General features: G+C 58.8%; 6 protein-coding genes across 6 annotated transcripts; 4 read left to right on the top strand and 2 right to left on the bottom strand.

Annotated features, from left to right (window-relative positions):
• Window positions 1-728: 728 nt before the first annotated feature.
• VDAG_08177 (quinic acid utilization activator) lies at window positions 729-3,020 on the top strand (the record flags this gene model as incomplete). The annotated part of the gene is made up of 2 exons (XM_009657554.1): window positions 729-832; window positions 959-3,020. The coding sequence occupies 2 exons, from the start codon at window positions 729-731 to the stop codon at window positions 3,018-3,020; spliced, it is 2,166 nt and encodes a 721-aa protein (XP_009655849.1).
• A 968-nt stretch (window positions 3,021-3,988) lies between these two features.
• Window positions 3,989-5,728, top strand: VDAG_08176 (quinate permease; the record flags this gene model as incomplete). Its single annotated transcript, XM_009657553.1, has 3 exons — window positions 3,989-4,701; window positions 4,758-4,914; window positions 4,970-5,728. 3 exons carry the CDS (start codon window positions 3,989-3,991, stop codon window positions 5,726-5,728), a joined length of 1,629 nt encoding a protein of 542 aa, XP_009655848.1.
• Window positions 5,729-6,535: 807 nt separating this feature from the next.
• On the bottom strand, window positions 6,536-7,510 carry VDAG_08175 (quinate dehydrogenase; the record flags this gene model as incomplete). The annotated part of the gene is made up of 1 exon (XM_009657552.1): window positions 6,536-7,510. The coding sequence occupies one exon, from the start codon at window positions 7,508-7,510 to the stop codon at window positions 6,536-6,538; it is 975 nt and encodes a 324-aa protein (XP_009655847.1).
• Window positions 7,511-8,816: 1,306 nt separating this feature from the next.
• VDAG_08174 (3-dehydroshikimate dehydratase) lies at window positions 8,817-9,872 on the top strand (the record flags this gene model as incomplete). Its single annotated transcript, XM_009657551.1, has 1 exon — window positions 8,817-9,872. The coding sequence occupies one exon, from the start codon at window positions 8,817-8,819 to the stop codon at window positions 9,870-9,872; it is 1,056 nt and encodes a 351-aa protein (XP_009655846.1).
• A 228-nt stretch (window positions 9,873-10,100) lies between these two features.
• On the bottom strand, window positions 10,101-10,562 carry VDAG_08173 (catabolic 3-dehydroquinase; the record flags this gene model as incomplete). Its single annotated transcript, XM_009657550.1, has 1 exon — window positions 10,101-10,562. One exon carries the CDS (start codon window positions 10,560-10,562, stop codon window positions 10,101-10,103), a length of 462 nt encoding a protein of 153 aa, XP_009655845.1.
• A 943-nt stretch (window positions 10,563-11,505) lies between these two features.
• VDAG_08172 (QA-X protein) lies at window positions 11,506-12,964 on the top strand (the record flags this gene model as incomplete). The annotated part of the gene is made up of 6 exons (XM_009657549.1): window positions 11,506-11,686; window positions 11,746-11,797; window positions 11,970-12,425; window positions 12,544-12,615; window positions 12,662-12,793; window positions 12,847-12,964. The coding sequence occupies 6 exons, from the start codon at window positions 11,506-11,508 to the stop codon at window positions 12,962-12,964; spliced, it is 1,011 nt and encodes a 336-aa protein (XP_009655844.1).
• Window positions 12,965-12,996: the final 32 nt, after the last annotated feature.

Below are 12,996 nucleotides of genomic sequence, written 5' to 3'. Positions count from 1 at the left end.
GGAGTGGAATCGTGGGGGGTGTCAAGCAAGCAAGGTCGGGGTAGGGGTGGGTGGCCTGACTTGGCGGGACAAGTGGGTGTTTGGCGAAGGCGGCAGAGCGGATCGAGGGTCGCGATGCCTTGTGGTGGGACAAGCCATGGCGGGGGGGCTGATGCCTTTCCTCTGGCCGACTCGACTGCCGACCTTCCAGGCCGAGAGGCACACCCTGCACCCAGCCTGAAGAACGTTTATCCGGGAGGGGCAGGGCTATCAGGATACCTCGGGACGCAGCAAAACTGATGCGCCAACAGAGGTACCGAGGCTGGCCCCCCCCCCCTGAAGGCCCTGTAATTTGTTCACTGTAGCATGCTGCGGCCAGCGACCCTAGCACTGAAACTTCCCCAGAATCATTCCCCGCTCTCCACCACAATCGCCTCCCCGCAATGCGGTATCGGCCATCCAGGGAATTCCAGCTTCTCCTCACCAGATGGACGAGTCGCAACCGCTGCATTGCCAATTCCTTGCCGACGTCACACTACCTTGACCGCAGCACATGCCATCTTCATCCTGTCCCAAACATCAACCACGTGCGACATGATCCCTCGAACATGATCATTGCATGGTACGAAAGGTCACGAGAGCAGCCAGCTACCCGTATGCTTCGCGTCACCTAGTTGTCCCCAATCCGGGCAGCGTGTGGTGAAAGAGGACGACGGCCGCCCGAGGCACGCCAATCCGCCCCGAGAAGCATGCCTTCCAAGCGAAAGACCAATGATGTCGAAACCAACCCGACGTCAACCTCTGGCCCGGTGAAGAGGCAGAGAGTATCACGCGCCTGCGACCAGTGCAGAAGGTGAGCCTAGACCAGCTGCCAGGCCAGTGGCTGGCTCCTCAGTTCGGGGTAGATCGCCATACATGGGGAGCTCAGCATGATGCGCCTGGATCCTTGATCGAACAAACTCAGGCTGACACACAGCAGCGCGCGAGAAAAGTGCGACGGCATCCAACCGCAGTGCTTCGCCTGCGTCTCGCTCAACCGGGAGTGCACCTACAACGTCGCACCCAAGAAGCGAGGCGTCCAGACTGGCCTCATCCGCACCCTCGAGTCGGCTCTCGTCTGGGTCTTCGAGCAGTTCCCCGGCACCGAGGCTGCCTTGAATGACTTGCTGACGCAGGAGTCCGGTCCAGAATCCCTCCTCATTGGCAAGGAGAGCGAGGCCGGTAACCGTCTTCATCGACGATGGAGAAAGTCCAAAACGTGCAAGGAGATCGACCGACTCTTGTCCGGCAGAGATGGCTCGAGCCCTAAGATAGAAGGATCCGAGGAGGATGAGTCCAGCACAGAGGCAGATCAGCTGGGTCAGTCTTCTGGAAAGGGACGCAATGTGCCATCTACAAATGATACTACGGCGAACCCGGCAAATCGAAGCTATAAGCTGCCCAACAATTGTTCTCGACTCCTCGATATCTACCTGGCCTATACCCATTCCTGGTTGCCTATTGTCGACAGGAGCCGCCTGCTCAATCTCGTGGCTGAGCGACACTCGGACGAGATTCGAGATGCAGAGCTATGGAGCGCTCTCGCAGTTGCTGCGTATCAAGACCCGAGCCATACGACAGATCCGTCGGCCATATACTGCACAGCACGAAGCTTGCTTCCATTAATAGGCGATTCGCAAGCAGGTTTGCTCAAGCGACGTACATCAAGCATGACGAGCCAACGACACGGCAAAGAGGCAGCTGTCGATGGCGGAGACCAGGCAGCTGAGGAGCTTGCGGTTTTACAATATGCAAACGCGTTCCTTCTTCTCTCCTTGGTCGATCTCGGCCAGGACAAGCCATCCAATGCGTCTCTCTACATTGGTCTCGCAGTGAGGACCGCCATGGGACTTCGAGACTTGACTGCAATTGCGACTCCGCAAAGCAACCACTTGCAAAGCAGAACAGTTAGGGCTTGTTTCTTACTGGATACGATAGTATCCGTGCGTATGGGCCATACATCACATCTGACACCGGCTTCACTTGATGGCCTGACCCCAATATCTGAAGAGGGGCCAGAGGAGTGGGATTCGTGGGCCCCTGAGCCAGGTTTTGGCTCCGACGTCAGCATCGGCTCCGGTGATTCTTTGCAGTCTGTTCAGTCCCTGAGCTCTTTCAACCAGCTTTGCCGGTTCGCTCGTATCCTGGGAAAGGGATTCGCAGGATCACATACCCCTCGCTCGGCAGAACTGGCTGCAGCATTGGATCCACGCTTCTCTTTCTGCAATTCTATTCTGGGAGGATCGACCCCTTTTCTCCCCACAGCCTTTCTTCTACAAACCACCTTCTTAGGTGCCACCTTGGCGTTAAATCCAGAAGCTCGCGTCTCTTTGGTATGGACGCTTCTGGAGGCGGTAGAAAACGCATGGCAACATCTCGGACCTGGGACATCGCCTTTACTCATCACCTTTATGGGTATGGCAAATCGGCGGACGAAAGGTCTGGGAGGAGAAGATAAGGAGAGATGGGACTCTCTTATGACCAGACTGAAGGCCACGTGGCAGCGGGCGACCGAACCCTCGCAGGTAACTTCTGTAGCGCCACCAGCACCAAACCTTATGGTGTACCAGAGTCACTCGCCAGCGCATCGGCACAGTCTGCCCGTGGCTACACTGGCGCAACAAAGCCAGGAAGCTCAACCTCCGCAGCAGCAATATCACGCCTTGCTTACACCTTCGGAACATTATCCGACATCTACAACGAGTTTCTTGGGTGGAGGAACGGCAGCAAGTCCGTCTACTTCGCGCTCGATCCCATTCACGCCCGGCAGCAACCAGATACCGGGGTACTCTGCTGGCATGATGAGCCCGATGCTTCAGATGCCCCATTACATGCTTCTACCAGGGCATGAGTCGATGATTGACCACGATGCCATCCTGGATGAGCTAGCTGCAATAGACTGTACAGATAGTATGGACGCAGACCCCCAATTCATGGCGAATTTGGGGTTCGCGCCGGGGTCGGATTTCACAGACATGCGTGGAGAATTTGGAGCGTTATGAATCTCAAGCGGAATTTTAATTTTACCTGATCTCATGGCCCGAAGTTTGTTACGGCATATGTAAGCCGATACGGCAGTTGTTTCTATGTTCTTCGTTTCCTACTGTGTGTCCCCGGAATTAGGAACTTTCTGTTCCCATGGATCTGGACATATGCCAGGGTATAAGCAGCCAGGACTTACCTGTGGTTGAAGACATATCCATGAGGTCCATCAATCGCCTCGGTCATGTGACTCCAGGGCCAGGGAGCCGTCTAGAGACACTCGAGCCTAGGGGAGGACAATTCATTCAGCGTGCAAAGGACAACACAAAGACGGGAGGCGAGGCGGCTGAAAGTTCTGACGGCTCCATCCCTCTTGATCGAGTCATTTTAGTGGCTACGCTATCGCCTGAAACGGGAAACCCGTCGTGCATTGTCGAGTCAAGCCACGCTGGATGAACATTCATCCACACCAACAAGGATGCTGCTGGGCGACGTCACATGGAACTGCCGGGATCCAGAACAACCTGGCGCCCCCGGCGCAGAGACCAATCTTGGATGGCTGGGCGGATGCTGATCGAGGTGGGTGAGCCCTGGGCAACTTCAATCCGATCCCGCTGGTAAGGGTTCATCCTGCACGCCCAGGAGAACTTCATCGCACACTGGCGGCATCACGGCCTCTCACAGGACGTCTCACATTCTACCCCGGATTCCCGCCCACTTGGCTGAGCTGGGGTAAATGGCTCTCCGCGAAGTCAAACAGGGTTGAGCCACGCGTGTACTACACAGCTTCGCTGCACCCTCCACACAGACGGCCAACTCACATCCTGGACTATAATACCTGCAAAACCTCGAACTTTGGCAAATTCTTCCCCTTCCTCACCCTCCTTCATCAACCCAACACACTCTCCCCCTCTCTTGTGCCCTTACCACCCACTCGGGTATCTTCTCTTCTCTGCCACACGAACCGAAGGGTACACCCTGAGTCACCATGGGTATCCTCACTCTCAAGGAAGACAGGCCGACGCCCAAAGCCGTCTACAACTGGCGCGTCTACATGTGCGCCTCGGTCGCGTCGTTCGCCGCGTGCATGATCGGCTACGATTCTGCCTTCATCGGCGGCACCATCGCCCTGAAGTCTTTCCAGGAAGAGTTCAACTTTGCCCAGTACAGCGACAGCGCTCTTGCTCTGACGCGCGCCAACATTGTCTCCGTCTACCAGGCCGGTGCCTTCTTCGGCTCCCTCAGCGCCTATGTCTCGTCCTACTTCCTCGGCCGCCGCAAGTCTCTCCTCCTCTTCGCCCTCATCTTCACCGTCGGCGCCGGCATGATGTGCGGCGCCAACGGTGACCGCGGTCTCGGCCTCATCATCGGCGGCAGAGTTCTCGCCGGTTTCGGCGTTGGTGGATGCTCCAACATGACACCCATTTACATTTCTGAACTTTCTCCACCAGCCATCCGTGGCCGGCTGGTCGGCATTTACGAGCTCGGATGGCAGATGGGTGGTCTCGTCGGCTTCTGGATCAACTATGGCGTCGACTCTACCATGACCCCCGGCCACTCCCAGTGGCTGACGCCTATCGCTGTCCAGCTGATCCCCGCCGGCATGCTGCTTGTTGGCGCCGTCTTCATCCCCGAGTCGCCTCGTTGGTTGTTCTCGAAGGGAAAGAATGAGCAGGGCCTCAAGGTTCTTTGCTGGATTCGGTACGTTTTAACTTAATATTCTAGGTCATATATCAGATCGCTGACCCAGAGTCCAGCAACCTTGAGCCTACCGACATTTACATTCAGGAGGAGATGTCCTACATCAACGAGGACGTCGAGAGGTACCGCCGCGAGGTCGGTGCCGGTTTCTGGAAGCCCTTTGGCGCGCTCAAGCAGAAGAAGATCCAGTGGCGTTTCTTCCTTGGTGGCATGGTAAGTCCAATCATGGTTCGTTTCCGTTTCTCGCAGCGCTGACCATGGACTTCAGCTGTTCCTCTGGCAAAACGGCTCGGGTATCAACGCTGTCAACTACTACTCGCCCACCGTCTTCCGCTCTCTCGGCATCCGCGGCACCAACACTGGTCTGCTCACTACCGGTATCTTCGGTGTTGTCAAGACGGTGCTTACTTTCGTCTGGATTCTGTGGATGATCGACCACATTGGCCGCCGCAACCTGCTCATGATTGGTGCCATTGGCGGTTCCATCTGCATGTGGATCATTGGCGGCTACATCAAGATCGCCGAGCCGCAGAACGCCGACGAGAACGCGGCCCTGACGCCCGGCGGCATCGCCGCCATCTTCTTCTTCTACCTCTGGACCGCCTTCTACACGCCCTCGTGGAACGGCACGCCCTGGGTCCTCAACTCGGAGATCTACGACAACAACACCCGTTCCCTCGGCCAGGCCTGGGCCGCCGCCAACAACTGGCTGTGGAACTTCATCATTTCGCGCTTCACCCCGCAAATGTTCAACTCGTGGGGCTACGGCGTGTACTTCTTCTTCGCCTCGCTCATGATCCTCTCCGTGCTCTTTGTCTTCTTCCTCATCCCCGAGACCAAGTCTATCCCGCTTGAGGTCATGGACAGGCTGTTCGTCACGAAGCCCGTGTGGCGCGCCAACCAGATCATCATGGCCGAGCTGGCCTCGGATGAGGGCGGCCTCCGTGCCAACGCTGAGGGAAACGTCATGGAGAAGGGCTCGCAGGAGGGCGAGGTTGACCAGTACGAGAGGAAGCAGGACCTGTAGAGGAGAATTGGTCGGCTGTTGGAGTTGTATTACTACTAAGATGGGAACCGTCCTTTGCGGCGCGATTCTGTGCTGCTAGATGTGGGAGATGTCTAATGAAGCATTTTGCGAGCTCAATCAGGAAACTGAATGAATGATGTTTTGTCAGTGCTGAGAAAGTGAATGCTTTGGCTTGTTCGAGGCGGTCAGAGGAAGGAAAGTTCCTAGTGAAAAGTCCTGGATCTTTATCTGGCACTGCTAGCGGGTTCCTCTAGATGGGATGCTCGTGTTGGACTTTGCGCGATCAACGACCTCATCAAGTTCAATAGTAGATATTTCACGATTTTGACTGAAGACGAAGTATTGCTGTAGAACTCTGCGGGTTTTGGCTTCCGTCTTCGACGTGGCCTGGTCTGGTGTGTTCCGTCCACACTTTCATCCGCAGAATACGGTGGCCCTTGCGTGTTGCCATTCATGCAACCAGGAGGCCTCTGTAAACAGTCCCAGCCCCCAGCAGAAAAGAGATGAATGCCACTTGATCCATTTGGAACCAGGCGCAAATTGCGCAATGTCCCTGGGTATTCAATGATCCGTCTTAGGAACGAGAAGAGCAACCTATCATGCTCCCTTGACATGAGCCAAGCAGTTCCCATGCGTCTGCCAAGATGGTTTGTCGACTGATCGGAAACTAGTTGCTGTGTCCAAAGTGCATGCTACACCTTCACTCTCAGCATTGCTTGCACATCTTTCTTGATGATCTACTGTTTATTGCCTATCAAAACATGCACATAATACATCGCTATGACCAAACCCAATGTTTTTCCCAGTTTACAACTTTGACGCCTGCGCCAGTCGTGACGCGATAGCCTCCTGCACCTTCTTGACCGGCAGCTGGTCGAGCTCCCGGCCAGTCCAGTACCGGTCCTGCTCGAGGCCCTGCCAGATCATGGCCTCGGTGCCGAGGATGACCTGCCACCCGGCGTCCTCCGCCAGCGCGCCCAGCTCGGTGAAGGGGGTAGGGTTGTAGCACATCTCGAGCATGGCGCCCTTTGTCTCCTTGCCGAGGAACGCCTCGATGACGGCCCGCGCCGCCTTCTCCTCGGCAGTCTGGGGCGTAAAGTTGGGCACGCAGGCGACGATGGCGCCGACGCTCTCGAGCGCGGCGACCTCGGCCGCGTCCTTGACGTGGCGGAGGCCCTGGCCGTAGCCGCGGGCGGTGCACTCTTGGATGACGGCCTGGACCTCGGCGTCGTCGCGGTTGACGAGGTAGATGTCGGTGACCTTCATCCACTTGCGCAGAGCATAGACGGCGGACCGGGCGGCGCCGCCGCCGCCGACGACGACGGCGGGACGGTGGTGGAAGACGGCGTCGGGGTCTGCGACGTTCTGGTAGAACGACTCGCGCACGCCGACGACGTCGGTGTTTGTGCCGCAGTAGATGCGAGAGCCGTCGGGGCGGTGGCGGATGAAGAGCGTGTTGCAGGCGCCGACGTCGCGGCACTCTTCGGTCAGCTCGTCCAGGTGCGGGATGATGGCCACCTTGTTGGGCATGGTGACGGAGGCGCCGTAAAAGTTGGCGTCTTTGATGAGCTCGAGGAACATGGGGATGTCGGCCGAGTCGAGCCGTGTCTGCTCCCAGTTCAGGCCAATCTCGTTGTAGATTGTGCCGTGAAGGAAGGGAGAAAGGGAGTGCGTGATCTTTTGACCGAAGAGGTAGCCATGGCGCTCAACGGCCTCACGCCTCTCAGCCTTGATGGTGTTGGTGAGCTGTGCGCTCGGGGTTATTGTAAGTGTTGTGGACATTGTGTGAAGAAGGATGCGATGTAGTGTGAGGGGTTGAGGTCGAGTGAGGGAGAAGTTGAGAAGAAGGTGAGGCTCGATTATTTTGTTTCGGAGACTCAATCGAGTGAAGCGATGGAGGGTAATCAACAGTATGAATGAGGCAGACGGTTGATATGCATCCAGCTGTTGACAAACTGAGTCGGGAAACGTGCGTTCTTAGATAAGGTTCCCTTGAGTGACGTTTGTACGAAAAGCTCCGGTGGCGAGGGGAGCGAGTTTCCGAAAGTTGATGGGTCGTATGGGGTTTGATTCAAGATCCAGCCGTGCCAACTCCGCGAAACTGCCGTCGCTGGCTGAATGTTTGATGAGTTCCCCGGATGTTCTGGGGAAGAAGCGTAGCGTGGGCAGCGATTACGACTGCTACACGCGATCCCGTCGGCAAATCAATGTTCAGACTCTTCATTGACCCAGACAAGGCCGTCGGAGCAGCCGTGCAAGTCCGTGGCACTGTTCAGCAGGCAGAGTCTCCATTTCGAGTGGGAAAATGCTGTGGAGTTGCCAAGGGCGGATCGACATTAGCGGCATCCGGCCGGCTAAGTCTTTATCCCTTGGACTGGAAGAGCGCTTCGCTTCTCCCCTTGGTTTCTAGAGCCTCCACAACTTCCAGCTCCGGAGGTTGATCACGCCCACCTCGTGGCTGCTGCGGACTGCGTCACCACGTAACATGATGTAACGGCTAGCCTCGGCGGATCGATCAAATCGATACCAGTGCTTCCCAATCACTCGTGGGCGAAATCTTTCATCCCGCTGACGGGCCACCCAAGGCCTGCGGGTGTCCGTCTGGGAAAGGCTGCCAACCACAAGCGGAAGGTTGTGTGGTGCCTCGGGGAGAACGTCAAACGAGCGTACATGGTTGGCAGTGTAAGGCGGAGGCCCTGATACCCCTTTTGATAGCTGCACGTCCTGCTTCTATGGTTCGTTTGTATTTTTGAATTTTTGAATACAAACGTCAGCCTGACCTTCATCATCAAACAATACCCCTGAATCTCCAGTTGTTTGCTCTCTGCAGTGTCAAATCCTGCCTCGAGCCTCTTTACCTCGTTTGTGTAACAAGGCATATTTTTCTGATTCACCGTTGGTCATTCACCACGACTTGATACCTGAGTGGTCGATAGGGAGTGTTATTGTTTCTTGCATGATTCACTGTCCAACCCATCACCTACTTAAGAAGGACCCCAAGTGATACTTCCTGATATACACCATACATCAACCACGCTCAACCTACTAGTACTGCCATCATTGCAATTCTTTCATCACGAAACTCATCATGCCGTCACAACTCGCCATCAGCACCATGTCCTTGGGACGCTGCTTTGCCGGCCACGCTCTCGAACACAAGCTCGACATGGCGGCGAAGTACAACTACCGCGGCATCGAGCTCTGGCACGAGGACCTCATGGACGTGGCCGAACGATACACCGGCGGCTCGGCGCTCGTGTCGAACCAGCTCGCGGCAGCCCACGACGTGCGGCGGCTCTGCGAAGCGCGCAACCTCCACATCCTCTGCCTGCAGCCGTTCCAGCACTTTGAGGGCCTCCTCGACCGCGCGCAGCACGCGCGGCGGCTCGACGAGCTCCGCATCTGGTTCCAGCTGGCGCACGCGCTGCAGACGGACCTCATCCAGATCCCGAGCAACGTGCTGCCGCGGGAGCAGGTGTCGGGCGACCTCGCCGACCACATTGCCGACCTCCGCGAGGTGGCGGACATGGGGGCGGCGGCGACGCCGCCGCTGCGGTTCTCGTTTGAGTCGCTCGGCTGGGGCGCCGTGTGCGACACGTGGGAGGCGAGCTGGGAGGTGGTGCGCGGGGTGGACCGGGCCAACTTTGGGCTGTGCCTCGACACGTTCAACATTTGCGCGCGCGTGTACGCCGACCCGACGGCGGCGACGGGGCGGGTGGCGCGGGCGGACGAGGCGGTGCGGGCGTCGATGGAGCGGCTCGTGGCGACGGTGGACGCGGCGCGCATCTTCTACGTGCAGGTCGTCGACGCCGAGCGGCTGCGGGCGCCGCTGGGGCCGGGCCACGCCTTTTACGACGCGGCGCAGCCGGCGCGCATGAGCTGGTCGCGCAACTGCCGCCTGTTCTACGGCGAGCAGGCGCGCGGCGGCTACCTCCCTGTGCGGGCGGTCGCGTCGGCCATCTTCCAGGGTCTCGGGTTCGAGGGGTGGGTGAGCCTCGAGCTGTTCAACCGGCGCATGTCGCAGCCGGACCCCGGGGTGCCGGAGGAGCTGGCCAAGAGGGGGGCGGCGTCGTTTGCCAAGCTCGTGCGGGACATGAGGATGAGGGTGGAGGAGCCGGTGCTGCCGGTGACGGCGTCTCTGTAGGCGGGCGGTTGAATGGTAGCGTTGTTGTTGATGCAAGGGGTGATGATTTCATTGCATGATGTTGGAGGGAAGTTTTATGTTGCTATTCTACAAGGCAGAGGCCACCTGGCGCCAGGTGAATGCCACTGGCAAGGGAATGTCACCACATTGCAAAGACGACTGAGAACTGCCATGCTGCCATGCTGCCATATGATACTGACTGTTGCATAAAGAAGATTATTCTTGCCTTCATGTAAAGCTACACCCCTCCTTCATCTTCATGTGGCGCGCCGCAAACTCGACAGCCGCCGTGTAGCCATAGGTGCCGAGGCCGCAGATGACAGCAACGGCCTTGTCGCTAAAGTAGCTGTGCCGGCGCCAGGCCTCGCGGGCGTGGACGTTGGAGATGTGCGTCTCGACAAAGGGAATGTCGACGCCGAGCAGGGCGTCGCGGATGGCGACGCTCGTGTGGGTGTAGGCGCCGGGGTTGATGACGATGGCGTCGGCGGTGCCGCGGGCGTCGTGGATGCGGTCGACGATGGCGCCCTCGTGGTTGGACTGGAAGGCCTCGAGGTGGACGTTGAGGCGGGCGGCCTGGGCCTTGGCCTGGTCGACGACGTCGGCGAGGGTTGTCGAGCCGTAGACGCTGGGCTCGCGGGTGCCGAGGAGGTTGAGGTTGGGGCCGTTGATGAGGAGGATGCGCGAGGCCATGATGGGGGTGTGCTGGCTGGGTAGAGGGTACGGAGCAAATGGGATCAACTGGGAGGTCTGAGAGGTCTGAGAGGTCTGAGAGGTCTGAGAGGTCTGAGATGGGCGTCACATTTCGTTTTCTTCGTTGCCTCTATGCTTACCAGGCGTGAGCTGTCACCAGGCTCGAGTTGCGGCTAGGCACGAGTACGGCCAGGATGAGTACGCCATGCCGACTGATGACCTCGGATGACCAGCCAGGAGATCGCGGCAACGAAGGACGGTTCGGAAGAGTGTCGCTCGAGGTGGATAAGTCTTCTTCCTGGGCCTCGAGGGATAGCATGTACGTGGGTGTGTACATGTACCATGGGCGACAGCTTATCCGCCATGAGATCTGCGCTGCAGCCGCCAGATCTGCGCTGCAGCCACCAGATCTGTGTGGGGATGACTGGACGAGCATGTTGCAGACAGGTCTTTGACATTGCCTTTGATGACCGTGTGACCGTGGCCCTGGATGCTCAGTCTGTCGGTTGATCATGAGGGTCGAGATGTGCAGGTGGTAGGGTTGGTGCCTTGACCCGAATGCCCTAAGCTTTAGCACTTGGGCTTAGCACTCATGCCCAGCACCCAAGCCCAGCAGCACCGCCCCAGCACCCAAGCCCAGCAGCACCGCCCCCGCTCCCAAGCCCTGAAGCAGCACCCAAGCCCTGAAGCCCCCCTGAAGCCCTGCGGCCCCTCAGCGGAACGTCGGCCGCCGATCTCGGCTGGCGGCGGCCTTGCACTCCGATCGCAGCTTCCTGAGCAGCGGCCAGGCAAGTACCTGCCCACTACGTGCCTGCCTACTACGTACCTGGGTACCTACCTTAGGTACCTAGGGAGGCAGGAAGTGGGAGGAGATACAGCCTCTGGAGGCTCCCTCCTGCATCACACTCTTACCCATCTACAGCCTCCAGAACCAGACGACATCATGGCCGACATGAGCGATGCCGAGCTGCACGAGATCTACGACTTTGCCGTCCAGCTCGGCAAGGACGCCGGCGACCTGCTGATGAAGTTCGCCATGGCCCGCTTCACCGGCGGCGCTGTCGGCGAGCAGGCCTTTGAGGAGAAGGACAACGCCGTCGATATCGTGACCAAGGTCGACCAGGGTGAGCAGGCCGCCTCCTCATGGCAGTGGACTGGCAGTTCCGAGGACTGACGAGCATAGACATGGAGGCCTTCATCCGCTCGTCCATCGAGAAGAAGTACCCCTCACACGCGTACGTGCCGGTTCTTGGACTGCCTTGTCTGAACAGCACCTTCTCCCCTTCCCAACAGCCTCCAGACAGCCCCCTCCGATACTCCTCACTCCCACACACAGTCCACAGACACCATAGACACCACACCACACACACCACACACACCACACACACCACACACTGACACCCGCAGCTTCCTCGGCGAAGAGTCCTACTCGGCCGGCGCCTCGCGCGACTACCTCGTCACCGCCGCCCCGACCTGGATCATCGACCCCCTCGACGGCACCGTCAACTTCACCCACCTGTTCCCCCTCTTCTGCGTCTCCATCGGCTTCGCCCTCCACGGCCGCCCCGTCATCGGCGTCATCAACGCCCCCTTCCTGCACCAGCTCTTCACCGCCTGCCGCGGCCGCGGCGCCTGGCTCAACGACACCCAGCCCCTGCCCCTGCTGCGCGACCCCGGAGTGCCCCCCTTGCCCGCCGCCGCCCCCAAGGGCTGCATCTTTGCCTGCGAGTGGGGCAAGGACCGCCGCGACGTCCCCGACGGCAACATGCACCGCAAGGTCGAGAGCTTTGTCAACATGGCCGCCGAGGTTGGCGGCCGCGACGGCAAGGGCGCCATGGTCCACGGCATGCGGAGTCTTGGGAGGTGAGTCTGCTTGCTCCGAGTCAATGCCTCTGGACGAATCAATGCCTCTGGACGAGTCAATGCCTCTGGACGAGTCAATGCCTCCGGACGAGTCCATGCCCCCGTGCTGACGTGCCAGTGCGACGCTCGATCTGGCCTATACCGCCATGGGCGCATTCGACATTTGGTGGGAAGGTGGATGCTGGGAGTGGTGAGTGCTTCCTAACGACTTCACCCATCTCGTCTGACCGCTACAGGGACGTCGCTGCTGGCATCGCCATCCTCGAGGAGGCCGGCGGTCTCGTCACGACGGCCAACCCACCCGACGACGCGGCGACAGTCGACATTCCCGAGGCCAAGCTGGGCGGCAGGCTCTACTTGGCCATCAGGTATGCGGCCATCCCAAATGTCTGCCTCTCTTCCCCTAACACGAACGCCACAGGCCTGCGGGACCCTCGGACACCGAAACCGGCCGGCAAGGACAGGAGAGGGTCGTCCGCGAGGTCTGGAGGAGGGTCAGGGAGCTGGACTACGCCCGACCCGGTGTGGAATCGAAATAGACGCGACGCAATACCCAATAGTACCTCATCAT

The sequence above is a fragment of the Verticillium dahliae genome, genomic scaffold (genome assembly GCF_000150675.1).
Source record: "Verticillium dahliae VdLs.17 supercont1.19 genomic scaffold, whole genome shotgun sequence".
In the NCBI taxonomy this organism is placed as follows: Eukaryota; Fungi; Ascomycota; class Sordariomycetes; order Glomerellales; family Plectosphaerellaceae; genus Verticillium; species Verticillium dahliae.
Note: the sequence above shows the minus strand (reverse complement) of the source record. Positions and strands in the feature narration are given on the sequence as shown.